Raw genomic sequence first — 25,202 nt, 5'->3', positions numbered from 1 at the left:
TGACGAGTATTGATGCATAGTGGCATCAACAGGGACAAAAGAGCCAAAGAATTCTACACAGGACCAGTTTAGACTGGTGCAAAACACAAATCAAAACATGTCTTGCAAATGGTCAGACATCTTCTAGTTGCCAGAAAACCCCAAGCACACACATACACACACACTCACACACTAATAATAAAGCTCATGCATCTAAACTCACACGACTTTTGCGGCTACACCTGTGATGCCTGCTTGACAGCTGGATTCAGTTTTAACTTTAACTCACTGCAGAAAATCAAGAAACTTACATGCAAAGCACCAACAGTGGGCTAACTTCCTAAAGCTGTGCCCTGGGATAACAAAGAAAGAAAGACATTTTTCTGGCGGCAAAATCCTAGTGTTTGGCCAGCCTCTGCTCTACTTTATAGACTGCCAATGACAAACAGAATAAACCAATCTGATACGCAGCACTCAATCCCACAGTGGAGTAGATGACGGGCTAACTGGATACAGGCTTTGTGGCTTGAATCGGTCATTAAGGTGAGAGAAGTGGACTGTGACAAGAGCTGGATACGGGAGGAAGAAAGGGGCGTTTGTGAAAGCCCAAAGCGCGTCTACAGAGGCCAGGAGGGCAGGACTACCCAGCATGCTTGAACTTTGGCTCCTTCAAAGCCCAATATGACGTCAGGCCGCACCAGGACTCCCACTTTACAGGGCACAGCTAGAGGGGAAGCTTCGGCACTGAGAGCGGTCTGTCTGTGGCGCAGAGGAGCTCGTTAACGACAGGGAGGTAGAGAAGGGCCGAAGGCTTGATCGGCTGTCAGGGGTGTCGTGGTGCCAACAGTCCGGCCAAAGCACGCAAAGAGACGTCCAGCAAAGGAGGGCTGGGAAAATGGAGCTGGAAGACAAGAGAACACACACGCATCTATACACACACACACACACACACACACACTCAAGAAGGCACTGGTAAGTAAGGGAGGGGTCTCGGAGGTCTGGCTCCCCAACCTCTCCTCCCCTGCCTGGGGTCTGGACCGCAAGACGAGCAGCAACCATTAATTTTAATAACTCCACTTATTTTCTCTCCTGCCAGGAACCATTAGCATGATTCACGCTCCGCACAGTACCTGGCTGTGGTTTAAATACCTGCAGCTGATTCTGAAAGGGAGAATTGCTAAAAGAAAGGAGGGGGGGGGGGGCTGAGTGTTAGACTGGAGATAGTGATAGTATTAGAATAGCCTTTCAATGGAGACAGTTAAACACAACATACTGAGAGCTTTTCCATGAAGCTTAGGCCTTTGAAAATAATCCTGCAAGATAACACCCAGAACCATGCCCCACCATATCACAGAGGGCACAGATAATGCATGGTTCACATTCCTGCTTCTCCCCATCCTCATCAGCGAGCGCACACACACACACACACACACACACACACACACACACACACACACACACACACACACACACACACACACACACACACACACACTCCACATCTGCCATGCTGACATGGGACAGCTTCCAATACTTGTCCACCATGTTTCTCCCCATGTGTCAAGATGTTTGAAGACACCCAGACGGCAGAAAATGGAGGGAAAAGTGGCTCCTCCCACCAAGGTCCAGTGATCTGATTGGACGACGGGATGAGCCGCCACTCAACCGCTCCTGTTAAAATGCAAAGCAGTGTGGGAAACCTCCGTGGTACGTTATGCAAAACCGGCTACGAGATAAGCCGTAGCCGTTTACATAACGACAAACGCGCTACGCGGCCGCGAGGTACAGCTGGCTACTGTTTAAAAACTGTCATAACACACACACACACACACACACACACACACACACACACACACACAGGCCCATGTTTGTTTTGGCTTTCAAGATTAAGATTGTTGTTGAAATGTGCTGCCACCCCGTATGGAGAGACAATGGAAATACCAGAGCTAGATATCAGCTAGATATCAGCTAGGTATAACCATCAAATCAAAAGCTGAAGACCTGTTCCTGGTAGCTTCTGTGAGACTGACATTCCAAGGTCAAGACCTTCAGCTGTAATCAGAAGTGCATGAACACTGATGGAGCTTGTAGTCCTAGCTTCTGGAGAAGAACACACAAGCATGCTTAGTTGTCTCCATGGAGGAAACCCTTATGTTGGCACATTATGCTGGAGTCTAGGAACACCATTCAGCTAGTGAGTCACACAAGGAAAATACATGCAAGGTTGTTTTAGTTTGACTTTAATGTGTGTATATATAACAATATATGTGAAGTATCAGTAATTAATCAAGTGTCTCGAGGTGGCTAAGGATCATTCAAGTGTCTTCGGTGGATGTTTGAAGACAGCACAAGACGCTGCTGTCCAGATTGGACACCCTTGGGGTGCCAGGACAGAGGAGAGTCCTGAGGCATCTTCCCTGTCTCCAGAGGGGCCGCCATACGTGACGTGTGCAAGATACAGGGCGGGCGAGACGAGGACTTTCAAGTGGGAGGGGCTAGTGCCAGAGCTGTGTGGGTGGAGTGCCGGAGCTGAATGAAGTGTGTGAGCTGGAGAAGAGTGATGCAGATGCATTGTGGGTCTGGTGGCGTGTGCAGCGAGTGAGCCGCGGTGGTCCAGCCTGGAGACGGCAGGAGGGGAACTGATCTAACAGCCCAGTGACTAACGGCCCAGTGACCAACGACCCAGTGACTAACGACCCAGTGTAACATGGGCAGAGAATGATTAAAGAACAAGCAGTCTATCACATACACATTACCTAAAATCTCATGCAAAATCTGTATCTTTTACGTGTGTGTGTGTGTGTGTGTGTGTGTGTAGCGCTTTGCTTGATGAAGCACCTCTGTCCGATACATCCCTGTTCCTTTGTGTACTCCTCCACTTCAGCATCTAGATTTCTATATGTGTACATAAAAACTCAACATGAGCAAACTGTACTGGTCCCTGACCTTGCAAGATCCGGGTTTGTTCTGCACTGGTGTGACCTGTTATGTCTTGACCAGTCGTATGACTTGCATGTGCATAAATTGTAGCCCCACACATGCACGGTCACCATTTCTAAATCTCAAGCGCAGGCCCAGTCAGAGCACACAGGCTTTTCCCACCAGCGAGCCCTTTAAGGAACTGTCCCTCAATTAACAGTTTTCCCACTACCTCTTCAAGCCACCACCCCTTGTCCCCACCCCCAAGGGCCAGTGTCTCCGCCCCCCCCAATCGCCCGCGTCTCTGCCGGCTCCCGGGGCGACAGCCCCCTCATCACGTCGGTTTTATCTCTTTGTGTGTGAGTCTTCTTGCACTTTTTTGTCTTTTGAGGCTTTCTGGGAGGCCATTCAGAGGCTCTGGGGCTTGACGCGAGGAGCTTTCACCTTGGCCCGCCCGACACGCCCGTCAAATCCAGCATGACGCCATCCTCCGCTCACCCGCTTTGCCCCAACACCGTGACAGCTCTGCTGATGGACACAGTTAAAGGCCAGCGTGCACCCCCATGCTCAGGCCAGCCCCCCCAAACCAAAGACACAGATGCAGCCTGTTCCATGTGTCTCCATTCTCTTCATTCACAGACTCTAAACCCCTTGTGGTTAGGGAGAAAAGTATGTTGTTAGTGCTGGCTTGGCTGCAGAAAGGCTCTCCAATTGTGTTTCATTGCTGCTTCATTAAGTTGGAACGGATTCAATGAAAGCATAGAAATCAGAAAGGAAAAAACACACACACACACACACACACACACACACACACTTACTTTTGCTCTTGGAAAACAAAAAGTCCCCTTCTGGGAGTGCTCTCTATGATTCAAGGGTTGTTATGTTACAAGAGAGTAGCCTGTCCATATTTGGAGCAGAGGCACCTGATAGGTTGTCACACACAAGCTGTCAGGGTGGGGCGGGCCGTATGTAGCTTTCACAGGTGCTGTAGTGTACCTGGAGACACGCCCACAATCAGGTGAGCTCAAAGGATTGCAGTCGGTGCCATAATAAAGCAATGAGGAAAAAAGCATTGTGATTAATAATGAAAGGATTTGAGATAATGACTGATCTAGATAATACTCAAAAAGAGAGAAAAGAACCGAACTGCAGACTGAAACCAGAATGATTAAAAAGAATTAGAAGCTGTTTAACAAAATATTTAAATATAAATATTTATCTAAAAGTATTTAAAATGATTATGGTAAGCAGATGACGGTTCCAACCTGCCCTGTCTGTATACGGTGGAAGCTTACTATGACACACTTTCCTAATCAATATCAAGATGTTTTCTCATGCAAGATATCAGATTCACGAGAAGGCAGGGTTCACAATAGGTATCACAGGTACAAACTAAAATAGGTCACTATGGGTAACCATCGGCGCAAAAGATTCACCTTCAATCCACACGATGGATGGTTGATATTCCAACTACAATGTAAGTAAAACAGTAAAACGTTTATATATATATATATATATATATATATATATATATATATATATATATATGTGTGTGTGTGTGTGTGTGTGTGTGTGTGTGTGTGTGTGTGACAAAACTTGGATGGATGGATAGATACTCCCTGTTCAATAGTACCTGTCAACAGTTGAGCGGCCGACCTCACTTTGGTGTTTGATGGTGAGCTGCGACACCCTGTGGACAAATGTGTGTGGCGCATCCTAAAAACTCCAGTTATCAAAATCTGTGTGTATGTGTTATGTATATAAGATACGCATATGATATAAAAATTGTAGTAAAGTACACATATAACAAATTCACCATGAGTGTTACGGCACTTTAGTTAGAAAAATTTAGTATAAAGCTAACGTGGTAAACGGAACAACGTGCGGTAGAAAAACAATGTCTGATTCCAGTAGGTTACTCACCTGACATCTTCAGTTTGCCTACACACTAGCCACGAACGGGTTAACGGGGCTCCTGCAGGTAATCTTTAAGATGCCTTAGCTTATAAAGTAAATTACTGAATTTTCATTTTGCAATTTATTTGACCTGTAAAACTGATATGTCATATTTATTATTAGGTCTTGATCAAATCTGAAATCAGCAAAGCAAAATTTTCCCTCCTGCACAAGCACGGTGCTCTGGAATGCACAAAATGTGTGTGTGTGTGTGTGTTAATTAGTGAGCCAAACTCTTCCTGGTTACTCACGTAATCCGTTTGCTGTCGTGGGGAGATCTGATAAAATTCCTAGAAGAATTGTGAGAGACAGTAACCAAACAGAAGGAAAAAAAACTGATGATAAATTCAAGAGGTCCCAACACGCCTTTATTACTTGATCTGCCGTTCAGAGGGACGCAAACTGCTGTGATCTCATCACGCTCTGACGCTCCTGCAGTACTACAACATTGGCCACCAGATGGCACTAAATCCCATGAACAGCTACGTTAGTTAACACGGATATTTGAGGACATTGTTCTGAATTAATAAATGCACGTTTTTTTGTTGTTGTTGTTGTTGTTGTTACGGCTAGCAGTAAAACATCTGTTGGCACAGACATACACACCGTGGCAAATGAATGACCTAGCTTAGCAAACCGGTTCAATGTTTTTATTTAACGCATTGTGGGAATTTAATACAAAATATAGCATCAGCCGCATTCATCATAATCAAATGTTCCAAGCTTTCTGATCATATTATCAACCATAATACACCATGCACTTACCAAGTCTTTATGTAATGGACAGAATGGTTACTTGTTCAGTGAAGGTGCTCTCGCCCTCCTTACACTGTTCCCTGTAGACACAGCCACAGAATTTCTTTTTGTTTTCCATGGGCATGTTTAAAGTTATATGGACCCATCCGGACCCATCCATGCAGATATTAAGATTTCTATATTTTTGTGTATGTGTGTGGTCATAATTATAACAGCACCAGATCCCTAACCACACTCTCCAGTATACTTGCAGGATATATATATATATATATTCAATTAAATTCAATCAGTATAAGTGAAAACTATACAGTACTCCATGTGTTAATGTTGCTGGATTAAAACAAACACTGAATTCTTTGTATAGAATACATTTTAGACCTGCCTTATTAAGAAAAAAGAAAAGAAAACTCTGGAAGACGATCTTTTCATGCATGTTCAAGCACTGGGGCCTTTGATCAGTATAAAAAACACCAGATTCAAGTACAATGCATTGCTTTAGGGCACAGTTTACAGTATTATAGAAGCCTATACTATACTTAGGTTACTTATCTATACCTTTAGATAAATATTAATAAATAACAAACTTCAAAAGGTAAATTTTCATATTTCATAAGTTATTTGCTCTTGCTACTAAACACTGTTGACATTGTTAATATGCTAAAAAAAATGCCTAAACGTTAACAGCTTTTCATATTTTCTGTGCTCACTTTTTTTCCTTAGGCATTCTGTCAGGTGAACACCCTGATTTATTTTTGCCCCGTCACATGCGTTTCTGAGCTGGATGGACTGGTCTGGGGGGTTTGGTACAGTGGCAGGTTTGGTACAGTGGCGGGTTCAGCATGGAGCCTCCTCGTGCCCCAACATGCTGCACCCGTCAATCAACTCTCGGCCAGACCACAGCGTGAAGAAGCCTGGACCGGGGGCACCAGGACCCGGGGGCATCGGTGGAGACAGGGCGCACCCCTGTGGGTGAACAGAGCACTACAGTCAGATGGGCAGATTAAACCACATAACTCTTTGTGGTTGAATACGTATGTCCAGGTGATTTTATTGATTTATTTTTTCTGTTTTTGTTTGTTTTTGTTTTTCTTCATTGATCCACACCACACGTCTTGGAAAGAAATCTCTCCGCTAGGGAGCAGGACGGGAGATGGCCGGAGAGAAGTGTGGAGACAGAGCCCGGGTAAAAGAGGAAAGACCACACCTTCCATACGGATAGGGGGGGTGGGGCAGTGCGGGGGGCGTAACTCAGTCCACCTTCACGTAGCCATTGGCGCTGGTGGCCACCCCTCTGGATCCTCTCCCCCTCCTTACACCCTCCCCTCTCCCTCCCATCCCGGCGTGGGGCTCCGCCCCCGCCGGCCCAGACTCCGCCCCCTCGTCGAAGCGCAGCCGCAGCGTGTTGCGTATGACGAGGCGCTCCACGATGAAGGAGGCACAGAACCAGGGCACGGCGTACTCGGCCGTGATCAGCCCCATGAAGTTGTACCTGAAGCCGGAGTAGTCCCAGGGGCAGGCGCCGAACTGACTCAGCAGCAGGCCGGTGCCGAACTCCCACAGGTAGGTCCACAGCGTGTAGATGGTGCAGCGCAGGAGAACGCCGCACCGGCCCCGCAGGAGCAGGTACATGCGCTCCACGATGAGGATGCACGTGCCGTAGATGAAGAGCGCCCACACGCTGGTCACGCCCGGGAACTTCCAGTTGCAGTGTGCCACGAACTCCCACGCCGCCGTGAACATCACCTCGCAGAAGTAGCCGTGGATGGCGTACAGGTACCACCGGGACAGGGCCGTCAGCGGCTCCGGGGACATCTCGCTCGCCGTGCTCACCATACCGGCTGCTCCAGTTACCAACGCTGGGGTGGGGAGGTCTGGGGGGGTGGGGGTGGCTGAAGGGGAAGAAAAAACGTTAAACGCATTAATAAACAATCTAATTTTCAGCTCAAATGATAATATATTTTACAGAGCGAGTATCATAGAGTTAGACTAAAAGAACTTTCAATGTTTACTCATTATTGGCAAAGCAATTTAGTCTTGGGTCAATCCATGACCAGGAAACTGATCCATAGAGTATATTGATTCCTAAACAATTTTTTTGGTGATTATGAAACATGAGTGTATTGCGGTCATGAGTCTTAGAGATGTGAAATACGGGCCTGAGATTGAGTAAAGGATTAGAAATCTTTATGACTGAAAACTGAAACTGAGTCAATAAATCACTTCCATAGACACCTACACAAACAGCATATTACGTATCAGAAGACCACCAGAGGGCTACATACTTCAAACTGCTCAAAGCAGAAAGGAGTAGGGAGGCCCTTTACAGATTGTCAATCAATTCTAATTGAATCTCAAAAGACAATTAACCATTCAGCCGTCTCAGGAGAAGTCTGGTGAATTGCATTAGGGTTGAATGTGGTAACTGGATCGCGGTTCACACTACCAGTTGCGCTGAGAAACGGAACTGCGCTCTATGCTGAGAACAAAAAACTGCTTCTTCCAGTTAACAGAGGCCCAGCTCACGTGGTACCAGCTCCTTTCTGTAAATCAAGGAAGATTTCCTGCAAATAGTCGAGCCAACAGCCCTGGCCAAGCTGACCATCAAGCAGGCCAAGCCATTCCACCCCCAAACACCCACTAGCCCAAGTCCTGGTCTGACCTGAACACTGGCTGGAGGTGTGGGGCGGCGGGGCGGCGGGGCGGGGCGTTGGGGCGGGGGTGCGGGGCGGGGGTGCGGGGGTGCGGGGCGACGGGGCGGGGGTGCGGGGCGGGGGTGCGGGGGTGCGGGGCGACGGGGCGGGGGTGCGGGGGTGCGGGGCGTTGGGGCGGGGGTGCGGGGCGGGGGGTGCGGGGCGGGGGTGCGGGGCGGGGGTGCGGGGGTGTGGCAGGAGGGCCACACTCATATTAGAAGGAAAGCGCTGCTCATTACCGCAGTAGCTTTAATTAAAGTGGATTTCAGCCAAGCTGCCCTCAGCCAGTCACAGAGTGTGTGGGATGAGTTCATGTTTTCCAGTAGAGGGCACAGGGAGACACCATCACCTTGTGTGGTGAATTCTGAAAATGTATCGCAGTATACTTTCCTGAGTAAAATCACAGGTGTCAGTGCTTGTAGATTTCTGACAAGTTGCATGTCTTGAGAGTTGGTGGTCGGTAATCAGTGATGTGATGGTGCCAAATGAAAAAAAGTGTGTGTGTGTGTGTGTGTGTGTGTGTGTGTGTGTGTGTGTGTGTGTGTGTGTATGTGTGTGTGTGTGTGTGTGTACGTGTGTGAGCATGTCTTGTGTTTGTGTGTGTATGCGTGCGTGTCTTTTGTGTGTGCACGTGTGTGAGCTTGTCTTGTGCGTGTGCATTACTTGTACGTTACTAGATGTACTTGATCTACCATGTACCGTTCAATAAAAAAAAGACATTAAAAAACTGTAAGCAGCCGACAAATTCTATTATCTCATTGACTGACTTATTTACCAACCAATATTTTGGTTCCTTCCTTCAGTTTCTGTTATAATTATTAAGCTGAACCTGCAAAAATAAAGTATCATCAGCCAGTCTAACAATAACAGAAAAATGTGCAACAAATACTCAACCTCATTTTTGTAGTTGTCTTGTTACATCAAATGACATTTTATGTCACATATAATTACAACCACTCACCTGACTGCCTTCTACTTAGTCAATGATTATAGAAACACCCATGTTATTAGGGCATTTATAGGTATAGGACAACTTCTCTCTCGTCTGGTGTAATGCACATTGTGTCTACTGTGGTATCTGAGACTGACATAGTGCTGCCCTGGTACAAATACACACAGCAATAGTGCTGAGGTTTACAGAGGTCACAGTTACTGCTGAGATCAGTGTTGTGTACCACCTACAAACATGGACCACGTGGTCAAAACCTGCCATTGATGAAGAGAAATGGAAGACTAACAAACTACATTATGGCAATAGACAAATAAGGTCAAATAAAATGAATATTGAGCAAAAATTATTGTTGCATGCAAAAGTCACATCCTTGTGAACCCTTTAGAATTACGTGAAGACAAAAATGTTAAGTGTAGTCTTTAGCAAACTATGCACCTGACGTTTTAGAGTTTATATAAAGGTCACTGGGGACTTTTGGAGTCGAGGCAGTAACCTCAACCAATCGCCTTCAGCGGGAGGCAATCGGGCCTGTTCAGCAGTTTTGACACATCGCACATCATCTAATCTTCATAGGACACCCACGCCTGGACAGAGGAGAGACAGTAAAGCTGCTCTGTAGGCAGATGATGGATGTTCATGTCTGCTGAACTCCTCCAGAGTTATTAGGTCAATGACTTAGCACATTGAACACAGCAGAAGAGAGATCCGTTGTGAAGAGCAGATCAAATGCACGGATGAACCGACTGGATCACCACTCACCCTATTTGAAACAGATCTGCTTCCTAAAGCTTCATATGGCATTCAGGACCAAATACTGTGTTTTTAGTCTTCAATAAATACATGTCAAGCACTAACTGTGGTGTTTTGTCATTATTATGACTTAGAAGATTATAGCTAATCATCAGAAATTAAAGTAATTCATGGGGTTAATGTAAATGAAAACTATATGGCATAAACACAAAATGCCCTGCTATGTCTTTGACCATCCCCAGCAGGTAAGTAGCACTCTTTGAATTCTGCACTGCAAGTGCTATTCAAACTCCACACTGTCAGCAATGCACAGGAACAAGCATTTGTGATGTTCCTTTATGACCAGCACAGCTAAGAGTTGCTTGTTTGTCTTTGTGAGTGGTTCCATCCCGTAGCTGTTGGCTCGTTATTCAACACATGTATTGATCTTCACTCAGTTAGACCTTCACTGTCCATCCCAGGATCCAGACCAGGGTCAGATGTGAATACTTTCTCCACAAAAGGTCATAGCGGTGACTGCTGATTGGGCAATGAGGAAGAGTCAGAAAGCATCACAATACATCGTCATGGGATCCACTCAGACCGACTGCTAAAAGCTAAAAGTGTTCAAGTTCAATATTGTGCTGTAAATAATATTCAGGGTTATTATGAGAATGTACTACTTGGCACGGATGCCAGCCTGTCAGTTCAAGTGCAGCATTTTCAGCACAAACCTTCGTTCAGAGATGCTGGCTGCTACGTTGTATATAAATACTTTCTGCCAACCTCATCAGCTTGGGCTTTTAAATGACAAAAACTGTGAGCCTTTCAAACCCAATTAAAATGGGCATTTCAAGAGGGTGCGACACGTTCACGAGCTTAACAAATTCTTCTCAGGTCCCCAGAGAATGATGTTCGCTGGGTCCTGTTGCAATAGAATTGAATTCCTCCGTGCAAGCAACCAAATTTGGACGTTTATTTATACAAAAGGGCGGGTGACCACACCACACCTACAGTGCCGAACACCTACTCCAATTACCCTCTCCTCAAAAGGTCACTCTAGAATATCAAAGTTTCCATCACTGAACAATGTTTGAATCACTTACTCAGTGAAGATGTGTCAGTCTATATTCTGCCTGTTATATTCTACTCTTTATTTAGACTCATGTTTAATTGCATTCGTTTTCATATTCTTAATTGCATTCGTTTCATATTCAGAAGCACTAAAACCTTTTATGTGAGAACGCCACCTTCCTTGACCGAGTCCTAAGTCCTTTGCTAAGTACTCTCTATACCAACGATGCACATACCAAGCATGCGTAATACCCGGGACAGAAACAATAGGACCAATCCCTTTACTGCTCGCTAACACCAGAAGTAATGATCGATGATGCTTTCTTGCTTTCTTTATTTTATATGCCACAAGTTCACTCCACTCTGCGCAAAATAAATGGCAGTGGATCAATAGCACAGACAGCTCAGTTACTTCATGGTTCCATCTTGGCTCTCAAGCCCAAAGAGGCTTCATTCTTCTCAGCAGGTATTATGATCACTGATGGGTCTCTGGTGTAGGGAGCCAGGATTTAATGGGAATCAGGATCGGTTGTCAAATGGGACAGGAACAGCTCAAATTTCTCACTCAAATATAAGCATTCATAATCTATTTGGAAGGTGCCAAATTTCATTCCAATTGAAATTTGAAATTTCATTGTCATCTATTTATAGATTCATTACTTTCATTAGATTAACATCCATATCCTCCCCATAACTGACTACCTTGGCAGAAAACTGTCGGTCATGTAATGCAATTCAGGTTCCACAGTGTTTTCTTTAAAGAGTTTCACTTTAATTTAGAAATTCAGTATGTCAGTGTGTATCTTGCAGCCTGACTACTTACACAAGCAAACAAAACTTTTTTCCCCCCCAAAAAATTGTTTTTAATGTATGTCATTTTAGGATATGGTCATTCCAACAAAAAAAGAGGGACTTAACACACTAGACAAAAAACTGTTGTTCGTATGATATTTCAAAAGGAAGGCAGATATCAAAGTCTCTAAGGCAATCTTTTTACCACCCTCACAGTTTGTATCAATACACCACTGTAACTCGTTGTGCCAAAATGTGTGGGTAAGTAAAGTCAAAAATAAAGTAGAGCACTGGCCTCATCAACTCTTGCCCACAGTAAATGTTCCATTCAAAACCAGTGCAATAACCTGGATGAATATATTTTAACTTTTATATGTCATTTTTTTTTTTATTCTTTTTAAGTATTAGGCAACATGTGACCACGTTTATTAATCTGGGTGAAAACTGAAAGAGGTCTGGCAGTTTTATTTGCAAGCACTTCTTAGGCTGACAGAGTCTCCGAGAATGTCCTTAGATCTCTGTACTGAATAACTTGGGGATAACAAAGAGGGGATTAGGACCTTGGGAAGCTTAAAAAGGCAAAGGTTTAGCAACATGGCTGTGATCAGCTACATAATAAACAGTGCAGCACTATATGGCAGACACTCGTGGGTTCATATGAATACATGCAGAGTGCGATATCACGTGCATTTTGACAGAGACCGCCTGCTGAGCGACTACTATGCACCACGTTAATATTTCACTGTCCAGTGTTCCTGACACCAATTAATCTTGGACTAAATTAGTTTTCATTACAGATCCTCTACAGTCTTGTTTTACTTTAACATCTAGGTTTCATTTAGGTGTGAACAATGGACCATAAAAAGACTTTAAATCATTATTCTGAGAAACAATATTTAGACCGTTAATACAACCTGCAATGCAGATGAATTTATTCAGCTCGCGCCAAATCCCCAGTTTTAATCAGCTGTGTTCTGAGGATCAGAAGGACTTTGATCTCAAGCTCTGCTACTTCAGTGCACAAGGGCAAATGTTCGCACACACAGGTCCTTGTCCATTCCCGCACTTCAGGGGCACCGAATCATTCCCGTTTGGAATTACGTCCTTTCGGCTTTAACTTTGTAGACACTCGTTGGTATTTAGATACTTTGTAGACACATTTTGGTATCGAGATACCCTTTTGTATCGCGAATCTGGTTTCAGATGACCATCCGATTTGCCTTTTTAGTTGTCGTAATCCTGGAAGATGATGCTCCATTGGCATTCAAATTAAAGCACCGTGTTCACCAATATCATTTGCATCGCCACAGCCCGAAGCGTCTTCAGTTTGTGATTGAACACTGCGGTCGTGACAGCACCGTTCACCATGCACACAGGCCTCCATTAAAACGTTCTGCACCCAACACTGTGCAGGCTCTTCCATCACCACCACCAGTCAGTCAGGATGCGCAGACAACCTATGCAGCATCTCCGTGACCTCTCCAAACAACCTCATGATGCAGCCCGGACTCTCGCATCATCCCGTAGCCCATGTGCAAGAATCGTGGACAGGTCCGTCAAGACTGATTTGGTCATTAAGACCAAAAAATAAAGAAAACAAAGGCTACACCAGTGTCCGGGCAACGTAAGCACTTCTTTGTGGAAAATAAGTATTTGCTAAAGGATGTGGCGTCAATACAAGGCGGACCATGTAAAACAGATTTAGTTTGGACCGCGAAGAACGCGGAACAATAACGCGTGATGGACGTTTAGGTTCAAACATCTCGGGCAGGTTCATAATAAAACACACCGCGAGTGGAGGAAACTGCTTAATAACATAAATATGGCCAATAAGTTGTAATAGCGAGGAGGAAACACTTCTGATGTGGTCTCGAGAAGACGAAGGTTGCCCTAAAACCAGGTGTGTGTCGGGTGTCCGAGATGTTCCTGCGGACCTTACCGTGTGTTTGAGCCTCAGACGCGGAGGGACGGGGGGTCAGGCCGCTGGACACTCATCCTAGACGTGGGTAGCGGGGACTACAAACCGGAGAACCGTCGTGCCGGTTCCTTGTGGCCGTGTGTTTCCTGACCTCCCTCTCCCTCCCTTACTCTCCAATGGTAACTGACACATTTTACTCCGCCGCTGCAGCACTCACACTGGCTCCGGTGGCCAACACGCGTCTCGCCTCCTCTTAACCGTTTCGCTGCTGGACCTTTTACCGTCGGTGTGGTTCGTCGGAACTTGATTCGCCTCGTCAGCATTAACGGGCGAGTGTTTTATACCGGAGATGCCGCATAGAGCAAAAGGAGACATTTAAACCTCCGTCTAGTGTGGCGCTGGACACTAAAGACGAAGCGGTGGTGACTTGTATGGCGTTAACTTCACCGCGTAAATCAGTCTACTCCACACCTCAGGTCTTTGATGCGCACTGCTAATGAATTTGACAGCAATGAATCTTCATATAAACATGCATGCAGATGGAGGGACCTTTAAATGTCCTTTTAAATCACTGTATTTGAACTAAAAGTGTACCATTTCGGGCAGTTTCGTGGTCTTTAAGGAGAGAGCACCCATGGAGAGCTTTCCATAGCTGACACTTAAGAGCGCAAACTTTTTAGTCAACTTACCGTGAACTGACGACTTCAGTTCCTACATGCAATATTTAATAAGTCAGTTGTGGATGCAAACAAAGACGGATCATGTGTCGGCAGCTGAAATGCTGCTTGGGGTTAAGTGTTGTTTCTGGCAAAGTGTGAATGTGAAGACACGCATGCGGTATGACTCTTAAGAAGGTGCACTGTATTCAGGGAGCAGTACCGTTTTAGAATTCCAGTCATCTCTGAACAATTCTCCATTTATGTAAGAGCGTTTCCTTACAAAAAGAATATGCTGTACATGGCAAATTCATTATAACAAGCATCAATAAACACCAGAGGCCCAAAATGCACCACTGTACAATAATGCCTCCATGTTTTCATTTACATATTCACAAAAGAGAAACAACTTATTTTAATTACATCGTAGAAGCATAGATGCAATACTTGTGAAAAAGTAGAAAAGGAGCGTATTCCGTCATCGTTATCAATAAGTTAAACGCCTGTGGGCGTCAGGGCAGGACGGAGTAATGGAACTGAGTAACACAAGCATCCAAACGAAGACGAACAGAAGCAAAATGATAGTACTGAAAGAAACAACCATCTTTTTTCTTTTTTTTCTGAACAGTTATTACATGTTAGAAAATAATGCAGGAGGCAAACATGTGTCCATCCACGGTTTTCTCCTTAGGCTCATGAGCAAGATGTTTCAAGAAACATCTCAGCTTCATCAATATTTAACTAAAAAGCAAATGATTATATTTGGTTAAAAAAATAACAAGACTTGTAATAATAATAATAATCATCAGAAATAGCAATATATGGTAAATATTGAAGACAGTCCTGTACAGTCAGGTCAGTTCCATTGTTGGCCAAAGCCTGTTTTAGCCCACAAGTCTTTGCTGTTTTTTTTATTTATTATTTCAAGTCTTTGAGTGAGCCAAGCTCATACAGAGCCCTGGTTGACCACAGATCCTTTCCTAGGTCCTTCCAGCACTGAGAGCTGGCCAACCACCTCTCGGTTTACCTGCAGATTGAAGAAAAGACAGATGTCAATCATGTGGGGGTTTTTTTTATCCCTTTCTTTTTTGAAACATGTTTATTATTAAAGCCAGCAGTCACAGGTCAAGCATTCAAATGAAAACAATTTGACGAGGAAGGAGCCAATTACCAGTTATCTAGCTATACCTGTTCTCCGTTGCCAAGCAGAGTTGGGGGAGACCGCAGACAGAGTCAGTCAAGCTCATGAACCTCGTTGTCTTGCATGGCAGAGGGTGGACGGCCTTGCTCGGACACCCGTTTAGACATAATCTCCCACTGGGGGCCCAGAACTTTGGGTTTGGATCCTGTACAAGACAAAGGCAGAGTGCAGGAAGAGATGGAGGGGTGAATGTTAATTCACAAATCCCGACCACACACACACACACACACACACGTCTCTGACGCTCACTGTCACACATCACTGAGAAAGCCGATCCCGTGAAACGGAAGCTGCCTCACTGTCCAAAGAAAGAAGCCATTTCACCAAGGCAACTGAACTGGAGCTGAATTACAACCTCTGCAATATATGGTCATTATAAACTGCTCAATGTTTCCCCCTACTGGCTGAAACAAGTTACTGCATGCATCTCCACATCATTTACATTCTGTATTTACTTTTTGTCCGAAATAAAACTTCCAAGCAGCACATTTACAGCTGTATGTGTAGACTCAACAGTGATCGATGCTCAGAAGGCAATTGTAATAGGAGTGTAAAACCCCAGAAGCAGAGATGGATCAGATAAATGAGACGGAGGAAAAGTAGACAAACACTGCTGCTGAGAGCTAAATGGTGCCAGGCTCATCAGGGAATTATATAACCATGGAACGTTGGTTTCTTTCCAGATCCTCGTATTGGAGTTTATAGGTTAGCGTAACAAAAACGTGATGGTGTGCAGGCTTCCCGACAGCAGCACAACAAGCTTGCAGAGTGTGTGTGTGCGCGTGCGCGTGGCGAGGTTTGATCAGGGGGGACACTCGTGTACGACTGGAAGTGTCTCCGCACGCTAGGACGGTGCGCGTGTCTTTTCAAGGCCCGATCCACGCGAGTCATTGCCGATCCGTTACCATGACAACTGTGACAGCCATTCAGAGATTAGAGATAGACAGTGCAGTGTGTTTGTGTGAGAGTGAGAGAGAGAGAGATAGATCGAGCGAGAGAGACAGAAAGATGGGGGTGTGCACGGGACAACAAAAAAACTAAACAAGAAGCAACACGGTTGTGAAAGAGAAAGAAACAGTTGATAAAAAAGGCCAGACATCTCAACAATACACGCTACAATATCTAAACCACGATATAAGCATTTTCAACAAACTGCAGCAAGCCGTTTACGTTGACGATGGACAGAACCATAGAAGACGAGCTAATGTGAGCGTGTCACGAACAGAACCGGCTCCGAGGGCCCGCCCGGGCCGTCCCTCACCGTCCAGGCCGTTGTGCTGCTCGTAGGTGCGTTTGCCCAAAATGGTGGGCGAGCCGTTGTTGAGGATGGGGGTGGACTTGATGGGCGTCAGGCTGCCCATGGAGATGGAGGCTCCTCGAGGCGGGTCTGGCTTCGGAGGGCACGGATGGGCCTCTGGGGAGAGCAGACAGAGACACGGTCCCGTCGCCGAATTAGTGGGGCACGCCAGCGGCCTCCGTGGACAAAACAAGTGTTCTAGATTGTTCTAGAGTGTTCTAGAATATTCAGTAGTTACTGCAAGCTATGCAAAATCTAGACTTCACAGGCACCAAGAGTGAATATATACTGCACATTTAAATGAGAGGAGGAAAATACACACACACACACACACACACACACACACACACACACACACACACACACACACACACACACAACAAGAGAGTGCAGATGCCACTTCCACCCACCCAGATATCTAACCACAGACTCCAGAGGCTTCCGTACTGCCTGCTTCAAAGATACGGGCTTTTTCGACATGTCTGGCAACCGCACTGCGCCTGCAAACACACAACAAGAACACCGTGAAATCTCACAGCATTTCAACACAACAGCGGAGCACAGACAGGAGTGGTCCATGCACCAAGGGTCTTTCTACAGGACAGTATCCAAAACGCCAGCGTTAAATAGCGTGCGCTGGACTACAGGCCGCAGCAGTGCAGCGCACGCTCACTCACACTCTGCTTTGATGGCGGTCGTGTTGACGGGGATGTAGGGGTGTCGGGCCACGTATCGGGAGCGGAGCAGGTCCTGGCACACGCGCCGGGCCATGCGGGTCAGCGGGGTGGTCTGCAGGTAGAACGCCTGCCTGGTCTTCACAGCAAACTTGGGACTCCCGCCGTGTCTCACCGGAACGCCGTGAGGACTCTGCCGACCGGAAACGGGTCACAGGTTGCCAGTGACCGCAGCAATGCAAGTGTCAGACAGCGGGTCCGATTCATAGCACCCACCGGCGCTTTTAAACATGCAGGAAACAACGTAGAGCAGTGCAGTAACAAGTTTCTCCATTCATGAATGTGGACTGTTGATGTATTTTAACGTTTATGTAATATAGCATGCTACTACATTTTGCATTTGATGTTAGCAATTCATAAAAACATTGCTCTGCAAAAAAATAATAATAATAATTTGGCAGATTTACCAGAGCAGGATCTCGGGACACCATGAACTTTTGCCATAAATGCAAATTTCGGTGTTGGAGGAAGAAACTATAAATATATATAGACTGAGATTTCTCTGCTGTGGCATGATTTAGATCTAGTGTTGAATTCAACAACTCAGCGCAGCTTTGCAGTTCTCATTCTGGTGAGCGAACGGCTTGACATTTTTATGTAACTGTGTTTTCAGCACACCACTGGTCTCACAACCGGGGCTAGTCCGTCATCCATCTCGTGTGAATGTTTCACCTCAGGATCATGTCGACTGATTTTGATTGGCTCTCACAAATTTACTGCACTATTGACAATGGTGCGCTAATCATCGCCATGGTAACTTAATGAGTAGGAATTAAACACCATGCGGCACATTTTGTATGGCATGGCATGGTTACCGTTACAGTTTATGAACTGGACCCAGTGTCTCTTAGCCCTCAGTCTTCTGGGACACAAACCTAACTCGCGTGGTGTTAGCTGAGCTATTACAACAGTGGCTAACCTGCTTTGGCAAACTGAGTCTGAATGAAAGTCTCAGAAGCGAAGGAGTCTCAGAATGAACAGTAAAACTCAGGAAGGGAGGATGCAAGATGATAAATTGAGGACAAGATCCACCTTGCAACAGAGAGCGTCCTCATCTGGACATGTCGCACATCACCTCTGCGTAAAGGTATGTCACACCCACCAAGTTGTTGCGGTTGGGCCCAGGCCGCTCTCCGTCCAGCCTGGTGGGCATCTTCAAGCCTCCATACTTCTTCCAGTAGGTCCAGCAGGAGGCACATAACCTACACTGCATGTTGGACGGCCCCCATGAATACCACTGATAAGAGTTTGTGGCTGAACATACACAGAGAGAGAGAGAGAGAGAGAGAGAGAGAGGGAGGGAGAGAAAGAGAGAGGGGGGGAGGGAGGGAGAGAGAGGGGGGAGAGAGAGGTGGGAGGGGGGGAGAGAGAGAGAGAGAGGGAGAGAGGGGGAGGGGGAGAGAGAGAGAGGAAGGGGGGAGAGAGAGAGAGAGGGGGGGGAGAGAGAGAGAGAGGGAGGGAGGGACGGAGAGGGAGAGAGGGGAGGAGGAGAGAAGGAAGGGGAGAGAGAGGGAGGGGGAGAGAGAGAGGGGGGGGGGAGAGGGGGGGGGAGGTGGGAGAGGGGGGAGAGAGGGGGGGGAGGGGGGGGAGGAGGGAGAGAGAGAGGGAGGGGGGGAGAGAGAGAGAGGGAGGGAGGGAGAGAGAGAGAGAGAGGGAGGGAGGGAGAGAGAGGGAGGGAGAGAGAGGGGGAGAGAGAGAGAGAGAGGGAGAGAGAGGGAGAGAGAGAGAGAGAGAGAGAGAGAGAGAGAGAGAGGGAGGGGGGGAGAGGGAGGGGGGAGAAAGAGAGAGAGAGAGACACACACACACAGACGCACAGATACTAGGTAAGAGTTCTCTTCCCACTCTCTTCTGACCCAAGTCAAACAAATCACCCAAAACTACATTAAAACATTTAAAATCTGCAATAACAACAAATCCCATAATTCTGAGCGGGCGCATGACCCGCATACAGCCAGACTCACTGTAGCAGCTCTCGCAGGCCCGGCCCAGCCCAGGCGGCTGTCCCGCCGTGCCCGGCACCACCGCGGCGCCGTTCACCAGTCCCGGCTTCACGCTGTTCGCACTCAGCTGGTTGGGATTCGGCTTGTTGCTGCAGGCACAGGGCACGAAGGTCACAGGAGGCCACGAGGATTACACTTGATCAAAACGAGCGACTTAGTCAAGCTTAGGGTGAACCTCTGGCAAATCCCCCGACCTGGAGAGAGGAACTCACTAGTTAGGGATGTAGACCTGCTTCAGCTTGCTCTCAGCCTCCGCCGCTTTTAACCGCTTCTGTGCCAGGAAGGAGAGGCAGGATGTCACTTGGTGGGACGTCATGGCCTCTAGCAGTTTATTTACTTGTATATTACAGTGACTCTTTCTACGGAGGATTTTCAACAGGGGGACATACCTGCTGAACGTATCTGTCTGTAGTTTTCCACATGTAGTAATACTCGATTATGCTAGTCAGAGACTTCCAGGGCAACTGAAACACACACACAGCGTTCAGAGGGAAGTTTCAATAGGGAACCTTCTTTAACATATCAGCCAGTTCACATCTCACGTGGAATGAAGTGCACATTCTTGGTCAAACGTGCTACTGAATGTGGTTTCTAACACAGTATTTTAAACTGAGCAACTTTTTAAAAATGCTACAGTGTTTCGGAAAGCAAATCTTGTGGCAGAAAACCACTTCTTCGTCTTCCTTTGTCTGGTTAAATAAGATGGCTTTACTTTTTCTGTAAAAGTGGGTGTGAGTATTTTCCATGAGTGGCTCCTCCCTGTCTACGAGAGTTGGGTTGTCTGGGTTAAATCCCTGCACTACCCAGCTGCACATACAATAAATCACCAGCAGGTGGCAGAGTTAAACATACACTTCCACAAAAGGCAATTTATCCATAGAGCCACTAGGTTCTTAGGACAATCTTATGCACAAAAAAACCTGCTTTTATCCAGATATGATTTATTTTTTAAAGTAACTTGTGTAGCGTGTGCCCAACTACAACCCTCCCTATGGACGCTTCAACCGGGCTGTACTCACAAAGTCCTGCTGGATGTCGGCAAAGTCTTTGCCGTATTTCTCCAGCGCCTCCTCGAACAGGTTGGCCTCGGAGGCGCTCCACTCCTCCATCTCGTCACGGCAGAGCACGGGCCCGCCCTGGGGCACCAGCGCCGCGATGGCCCGCGTCATGTCGTAGCCGTTCTTGTGCAGCGTGTCCATGGCGTGGAACTGCGGTGGGGGGGGAGGAGACTCAGGCCCAGCGACGCTGCTCTTCACACACCCTCATACCGCACCAGGTCCACGCTCATTTAAAAAGAGATGCGTTTACTTGCCGTTTGCACATTCGGAAGGGGATTACCAGAAAAAAAATAGAGAGTCTTGGACGCAGGTGTGCACCGATGGGCTGCGGTTTAGCGGACCAATCGCAGCCCGCTGAGCAAGCGCAGGTGAGCTTCATTAAAAGGACGTGCGGTGTAAACAGACAGCCAGGGCCGTGTGATGAGCAGGCAGCACTCCGCACGCTAACTGTGCCCCCTCGCAATTAACCGAATGCATAGGACAAATTACAATTTTTATACAACTAATTTTCCAGCCTTTGCATCAAAGGACGTGAGGAAAATCGCAAGGAAATACACCCCTGAACTGGTGTGTGTGTGTGTGTGTGTGTGTGTGTGTGTGTGTAGTGGCATAACACAGCTGCATAACACTGCTATAACTCTTCCTTCTGATATATTAAAAAACTGTTCTAAAAGAATTCTGCAGTGACGCATTGTCTGGTGTGACAGTTTTATGTCAAACAAGGAGGGCAGCGGTGATGTTTTGCCCATAGAAGTGAATCTCTCTTCCATTTATCAAACCAAACACGTCTGTAAAAACAAAAAAATAAACAATGGTTTTGTGTCTCCTTGATCCAACAACACTATACAAATAGCAACATCTGTACCTTAGACTTAAAACCTACGATATAGGTTAAAAAACAGCTAACAGCAAGGCTGTCATAGAGCCATCATGAAACAGATGCACCATCTATAGCAATTAGTTATGATGGAGAGGGAAGACACCCCCCCCCAAAAAAAATAAAAAATAAATAAATAAAAATCACAACACAAGTCTGCCCAACTGTGCCACAATCAGACAGGTCAACATGACAGAAAGTTGTCTGCAAAATTCCGTCTAGACAAAAATGTCATTTGGCATCGACGAGTCCTCGGCTGCCCGGGGCGGCGCACACATACGTTCACGCGCACGCCACGCTTCCTGTGCTGCATGTTTTATAAATGAGCAGCGCTCTCCTCAGCTGGGACGCCACGGGCCCAGAGGCAGAACCAGGTCTGCTACCCGCATCCACTCAGCCCGGAACACGCCGTGACTTCAGCTCTTCACCAGGACCCGCTTGCTCGGGTCCCGAAATGCTACGTTTCTTTTCTTTCTTTTTTTTTTTAAGAAGAGTTGTATGGGAGACCCAAAATATTACCCTAAATATAAACGAAGCTCGCAGGCTGCACAACTGACAGCGTTGGAACTGCTGTACATATAGAAAATGAATGAGACGCTTCTGTGAATAACATTCATTCATTTAAAAAGCTTGAAGTCTTCTTAAAATACCCATAGTGCCGTACGCCATGACTAATCCTGCACGGCCAATCAGCGAGGCACCGCTGATGATCAGAGCACATTTCTTTACGAGCCGGGCCGTGTGTGAAGTGGGGTGGCAGGATGTCGTGTGCAGCGAGGGTGCGGGTGGGGTGCGGGTGGGTGTGGGTGGGTGTGGGTGGTGTCGTACCAGCGTGATGTCCCTGGAGGCTGCTGCAGCGCTCATGTGCAGGCTGGGCTGCCGAACAGAACTACTGCAGTCCAGAGCCCGCGCAAAACGTCCCCACAGACCTGCCCACGGAGAGGGGGGGGGGAGAGAGGAGAGTGAGAGAGAGAGAGAGAGAGAGAGAGAGAGTAGGAGAGGAGGGAGAGAGAGAGTATGAGAGGGAGGAGAGGGAGAGAAAGAGTATGAGAGAGAGAGTAAGAGAGGGGGGAGAGGGAGGGAGAGTATGAGAGAGAGAGAGTACAAGCAAGAGAGCACGAGAGAGACGGTGGGGTGAGGTGGGGAGAGAGAGAGAGAGAGAGAACAAGAGAGACGGTGGTGGAGAGAGAGACGGTGGGGAAAGAGTGTGAGAAGGGGGAGAGGAAGAGAGTGTGAGAGAAAGATAGAGAGCAAGGGAAAGAGGGGGGAGAAGGAGAGAGAAGGGAGGGAGGGATAGAGATAGAAAGTACACGAGAGATGAAGAGAGAAGGTGAGAGCGAGGGAAAGGGTGGGAGAGGGAGACAGTGTGTGTGTGTGTGTGTGTGTGTGTGTGTGAGTGTGTGTGAGTGAGAGAGAGAGAGAAGGGAGGGAGGGAGGGACAGAGATAGAACACAAGAGATGAAGAGAGAAGGAGAGAGATCGAGCAAGCACAGGAGATGTGAAGGGAACATGAATAAGCTCTGTAAGTGGCTCCCATGAAACAGCTGCTTCTGTTCACCAAGCCCTTCAGTTGTCACCGTGCTGGTCATTCCAGCCCTGAAGCAAGAAAGCACCTGTGCAGGATAAAGATCTGGAGGCTGCGCTTACCGGGCCATCCACCAGGAACTGGTCAATCTGCTTCTCCGTGACGGGGCTGCTGGGGTCCCCACACCTTCTCCTCCAGCTTGGCCTGCTCACGGCCATCGCCCTCACCTGAGGAGACACGGAGAGGGCCGTCGGCTTAAGAGCGGGGGCGGGAGGTCGCGATAAGCCCCTCCCCCTTTCCCCTGTTAAACGAGGACCCTGTGTGGGTGCAGCGTTAGCCCTCGTGTCCACCTCGGGGCCATTATCCGCGTCCGGCAGACTTTCCAATGAGCCGGACTGAATACACGAGCATTAGTGCCCACAGAAAATGTTCAGGTCTGAAAAAGGTAAGGACAGAATGTGCCTGTTCAAGGGCTCTGCCTTCACCGTGTTACAGGCTTGCTGATAGAGTAGGCACAGACCTGAATAAGTGAGAGGGAGCGTCTGAGAGAGGAAGAGAGAGTGAGAGAAAGAGAAAGAGAGAGAGAGAGAGAGAGAGAAAGAGAAAGAGAGAGCGCTTGAGAACGCTCAAGCCATTTTTTCTGCACTGGGTTTGATAGTAAATGTGGAGCGGTGGTGTGTCCGTTTGACTGGAGGAGGTGTGGCAGGTCTACCCTCTTTGAGGAGGTGTGTGTGTATGACTGGAGGAGGTGCGGCAGGTCTACCCTCTTTGAGGAGGTGTGTATGACTGGAGGAGGTGCGGCAGGTCTACCCTCTTTGAGGAGGTGCGTGTGTATGCCTGGAGGAGGTGTGTGTGTATGACTGGAGGAGGTGCGGCAGGTCTACCCTCTTTGAGGAGGTGCGTGTGTAAGCCTGGAGGAGGTGCGGCAGGTCTACCCTCTTTGAGGAGGTGCGTGTGTATGACTGGAGGAGGTGCGGCAGGTCTACCCTCTTTGAGGAGGTGCGTGTGTATGACTGGAGGAGGTGCGGCAAGTCTACCCTCTTTGAGGAGGTGCGTGTGTATGACTGGAGGAGGTGCGGCAGGTCTACCCTCTTTGAGGAGGTGTGTGTGTATTCCTGGAGGAGGTGCGGCAGGTCTACCCTCTTTGAGGAAGTGTGTGTGTGTGTGACTGGAGGAGGTGCGGCAGGTCTACCCTCTTTGAGGAGGTGTGTGTGTGTGACTGGAGGAGGTGCGGCAGGTCTACCCTCTTTGAGGAGGTGTGTGTGTATGACTGGAGGAGGTGCGGCAGGTTTACCCTCTTTGAGGAGGTGTGTGTGTGTATGACTGGAGGAGGTGCGGCAGGTCTACCCTCTTTGAGGAAGTGTGTGTGTATGCCTGGAGGAGGTGCGGCAGGTCTACCCTCTTTGAGGAGGTGTGTATGACTAGAGGAGGTGCGGCAGGTCTACCCTCTTTGAGGAGGTGTGTGTGTATGACTGGAGGAGGTGCGGCAGGTCTACCCTCTTTGAGGAGGTGTGTGTGTATGACTGGAGGAGGTGCGGCAGGTCTACCCTCTTTGAGGAGGTGTGTGTGTATGACTGGAGGAGGTGCGGCAGGTTTACCCTCTTTGAGGAGGTGTGTGTGTATGACTGGAGGAGGTGCGGCAGGTCTACCCTCTTTGAGGAAGTGTGTGTGTGTGTATGTGTATGACTGGAGGAGGTGCGGCAGGTCTACCCTCTTTGAGGAGGCGTGTGTGTGTGTGACTGGAGGAGGTGCGGCAGGTCTACCCTCTGAGGAGGTGTGTGTGTGACTGGAGGAGGTGCGGCAGGTCTACCCTCTTTGAGGAGGCGTGTATGACTGGAGGAGGTGCAGCAGGTCTACCCTCTTTGAGGAGGTGTGTGTGTATGACTGGAGGAGGTGCGGCAGGTCTACCCTCTTTGAGGAGGTGTGTGTGTGTGTGTGTGACTGGAGGAGGTGCGGCAGGTCTACCCTCTTTGAGGAGGTCGGTGATTTCTGCCTGGTACTTGTTTCCCACTCTGATCTCTCCCTTATCAGCCAGCAGAGTCTTCTGCTGAGGGTCGTACACCAGTGAGTAGAAAAAGGCATCCTGTAG

At 47.5% G+C, this 25,202-nt stretch overlaps 2 protein-coding genes across 6 annotated transcripts in view; both read right to left on the bottom strand.

The window, feature by feature from the left end:
• Positions 1–3,177: 3,177 nt before the first annotated feature.
• Positions 3,178–14,146, bottom strand: tmem229b (transmembrane protein 229B). Of its 5 annotated transcripts, none has more exons than XR_013121888.1 (5): positions 13,787–14,146; positions 5,620–7,499; positions 4,532–5,144; positions 4,335–4,368; positions 3,178–3,894 (listed from the first exon to the last, which is right to left on the bottom strand). XR_013121888.1 is itself a non-coding variant. In XM_076978648.1 (2 exons), the coding sequence occupies exon 2, from the start codon at positions 7,441–7,443 to the stop codon at positions 6,859–6,861; it is 585 nt and encodes a 194-aa protein (XP_076834763.1). In that variant the 5' UTR covers positions 7,444–7,499; positions 13,787–14,146; the 3' UTR covers positions 5,491–6,858. The 5 variants fall into 5 exon arrangements, 1 of the variants encoding a protein (XP_076834763.1); XR_013121890.1 differs by lacking the exon at positions 4,335–4,368 and having other exon boundaries at positions 3,178–3,548; positions 3,717–3,894; XR_013121889.1 differs by lacking the exon at positions 4,335–4,368 and having other exon boundaries at positions 4,532–4,588; positions 4,822–5,144.
• A 514-nt stretch (positions 14,147–14,660) lies between these two features.
• mta1 (metastasis associated 1) overlaps positions 14,661–25,202 on the bottom strand; it is a 14,312-nt gene continuing 3,770 nt past the window's right edge. Inside the window, 14 exon segments of the mRNA XM_076977867.1 lie at positions 14,661–15,448; positions 15,610–15,767; positions 16,884–17,036; positions 17,330–17,419; positions 17,597–17,786; positions 18,756–18,907; positions 19,615–19,742; positions 19,866–19,924; positions 20,043–20,117; positions 20,673–20,861; positions 22,417–22,517; positions 23,202–23,292; positions 23,294–23,340; positions 25,079–25,196. Coding sequence (XP_076833982.1) covers positions 15,655–15,767; positions 16,884–17,036; positions 17,330–17,419; positions 17,597–17,786; positions 18,756–18,907; positions 19,615–19,742; positions 19,866–19,924; positions 20,043–20,117; positions 20,673–20,861; positions 22,417–22,517; positions 23,202–23,292; positions 23,294–23,340; positions 25,079–25,196 — 1,506 coding nt within the window. The 3' untranslated portion in view covers positions 14,661–15,448; positions 15,610–15,654.

Source organism: Brachyhypopomus gauderio, chromosome 17, assembly GCF_052324685.1.
Source record: "Brachyhypopomus gauderio isolate BG-103 chromosome 17, BGAUD_0.2, whole genome shotgun sequence".
In the NCBI taxonomy this organism is placed as follows: domain Eukaryota; kingdom Metazoa; phylum Chordata; class Actinopteri; order Gymnotiformes; family Hypopomidae; genus Brachyhypopomus; species Brachyhypopomus gauderio.
Note: the sequence above shows the minus strand (reverse complement) of the source record. Positions and strands in the feature narration are given on the sequence as shown.

Excerpts from the sequence above, each read along its gene's own strand:
- tmem229b (XM_076978648.1), bottom strand. The coding sequence starts at position 7,443 with ATGGTGAGCACGGCGAGCGAGATGTCCCCGGAGCCGCTGACGGCCCTG.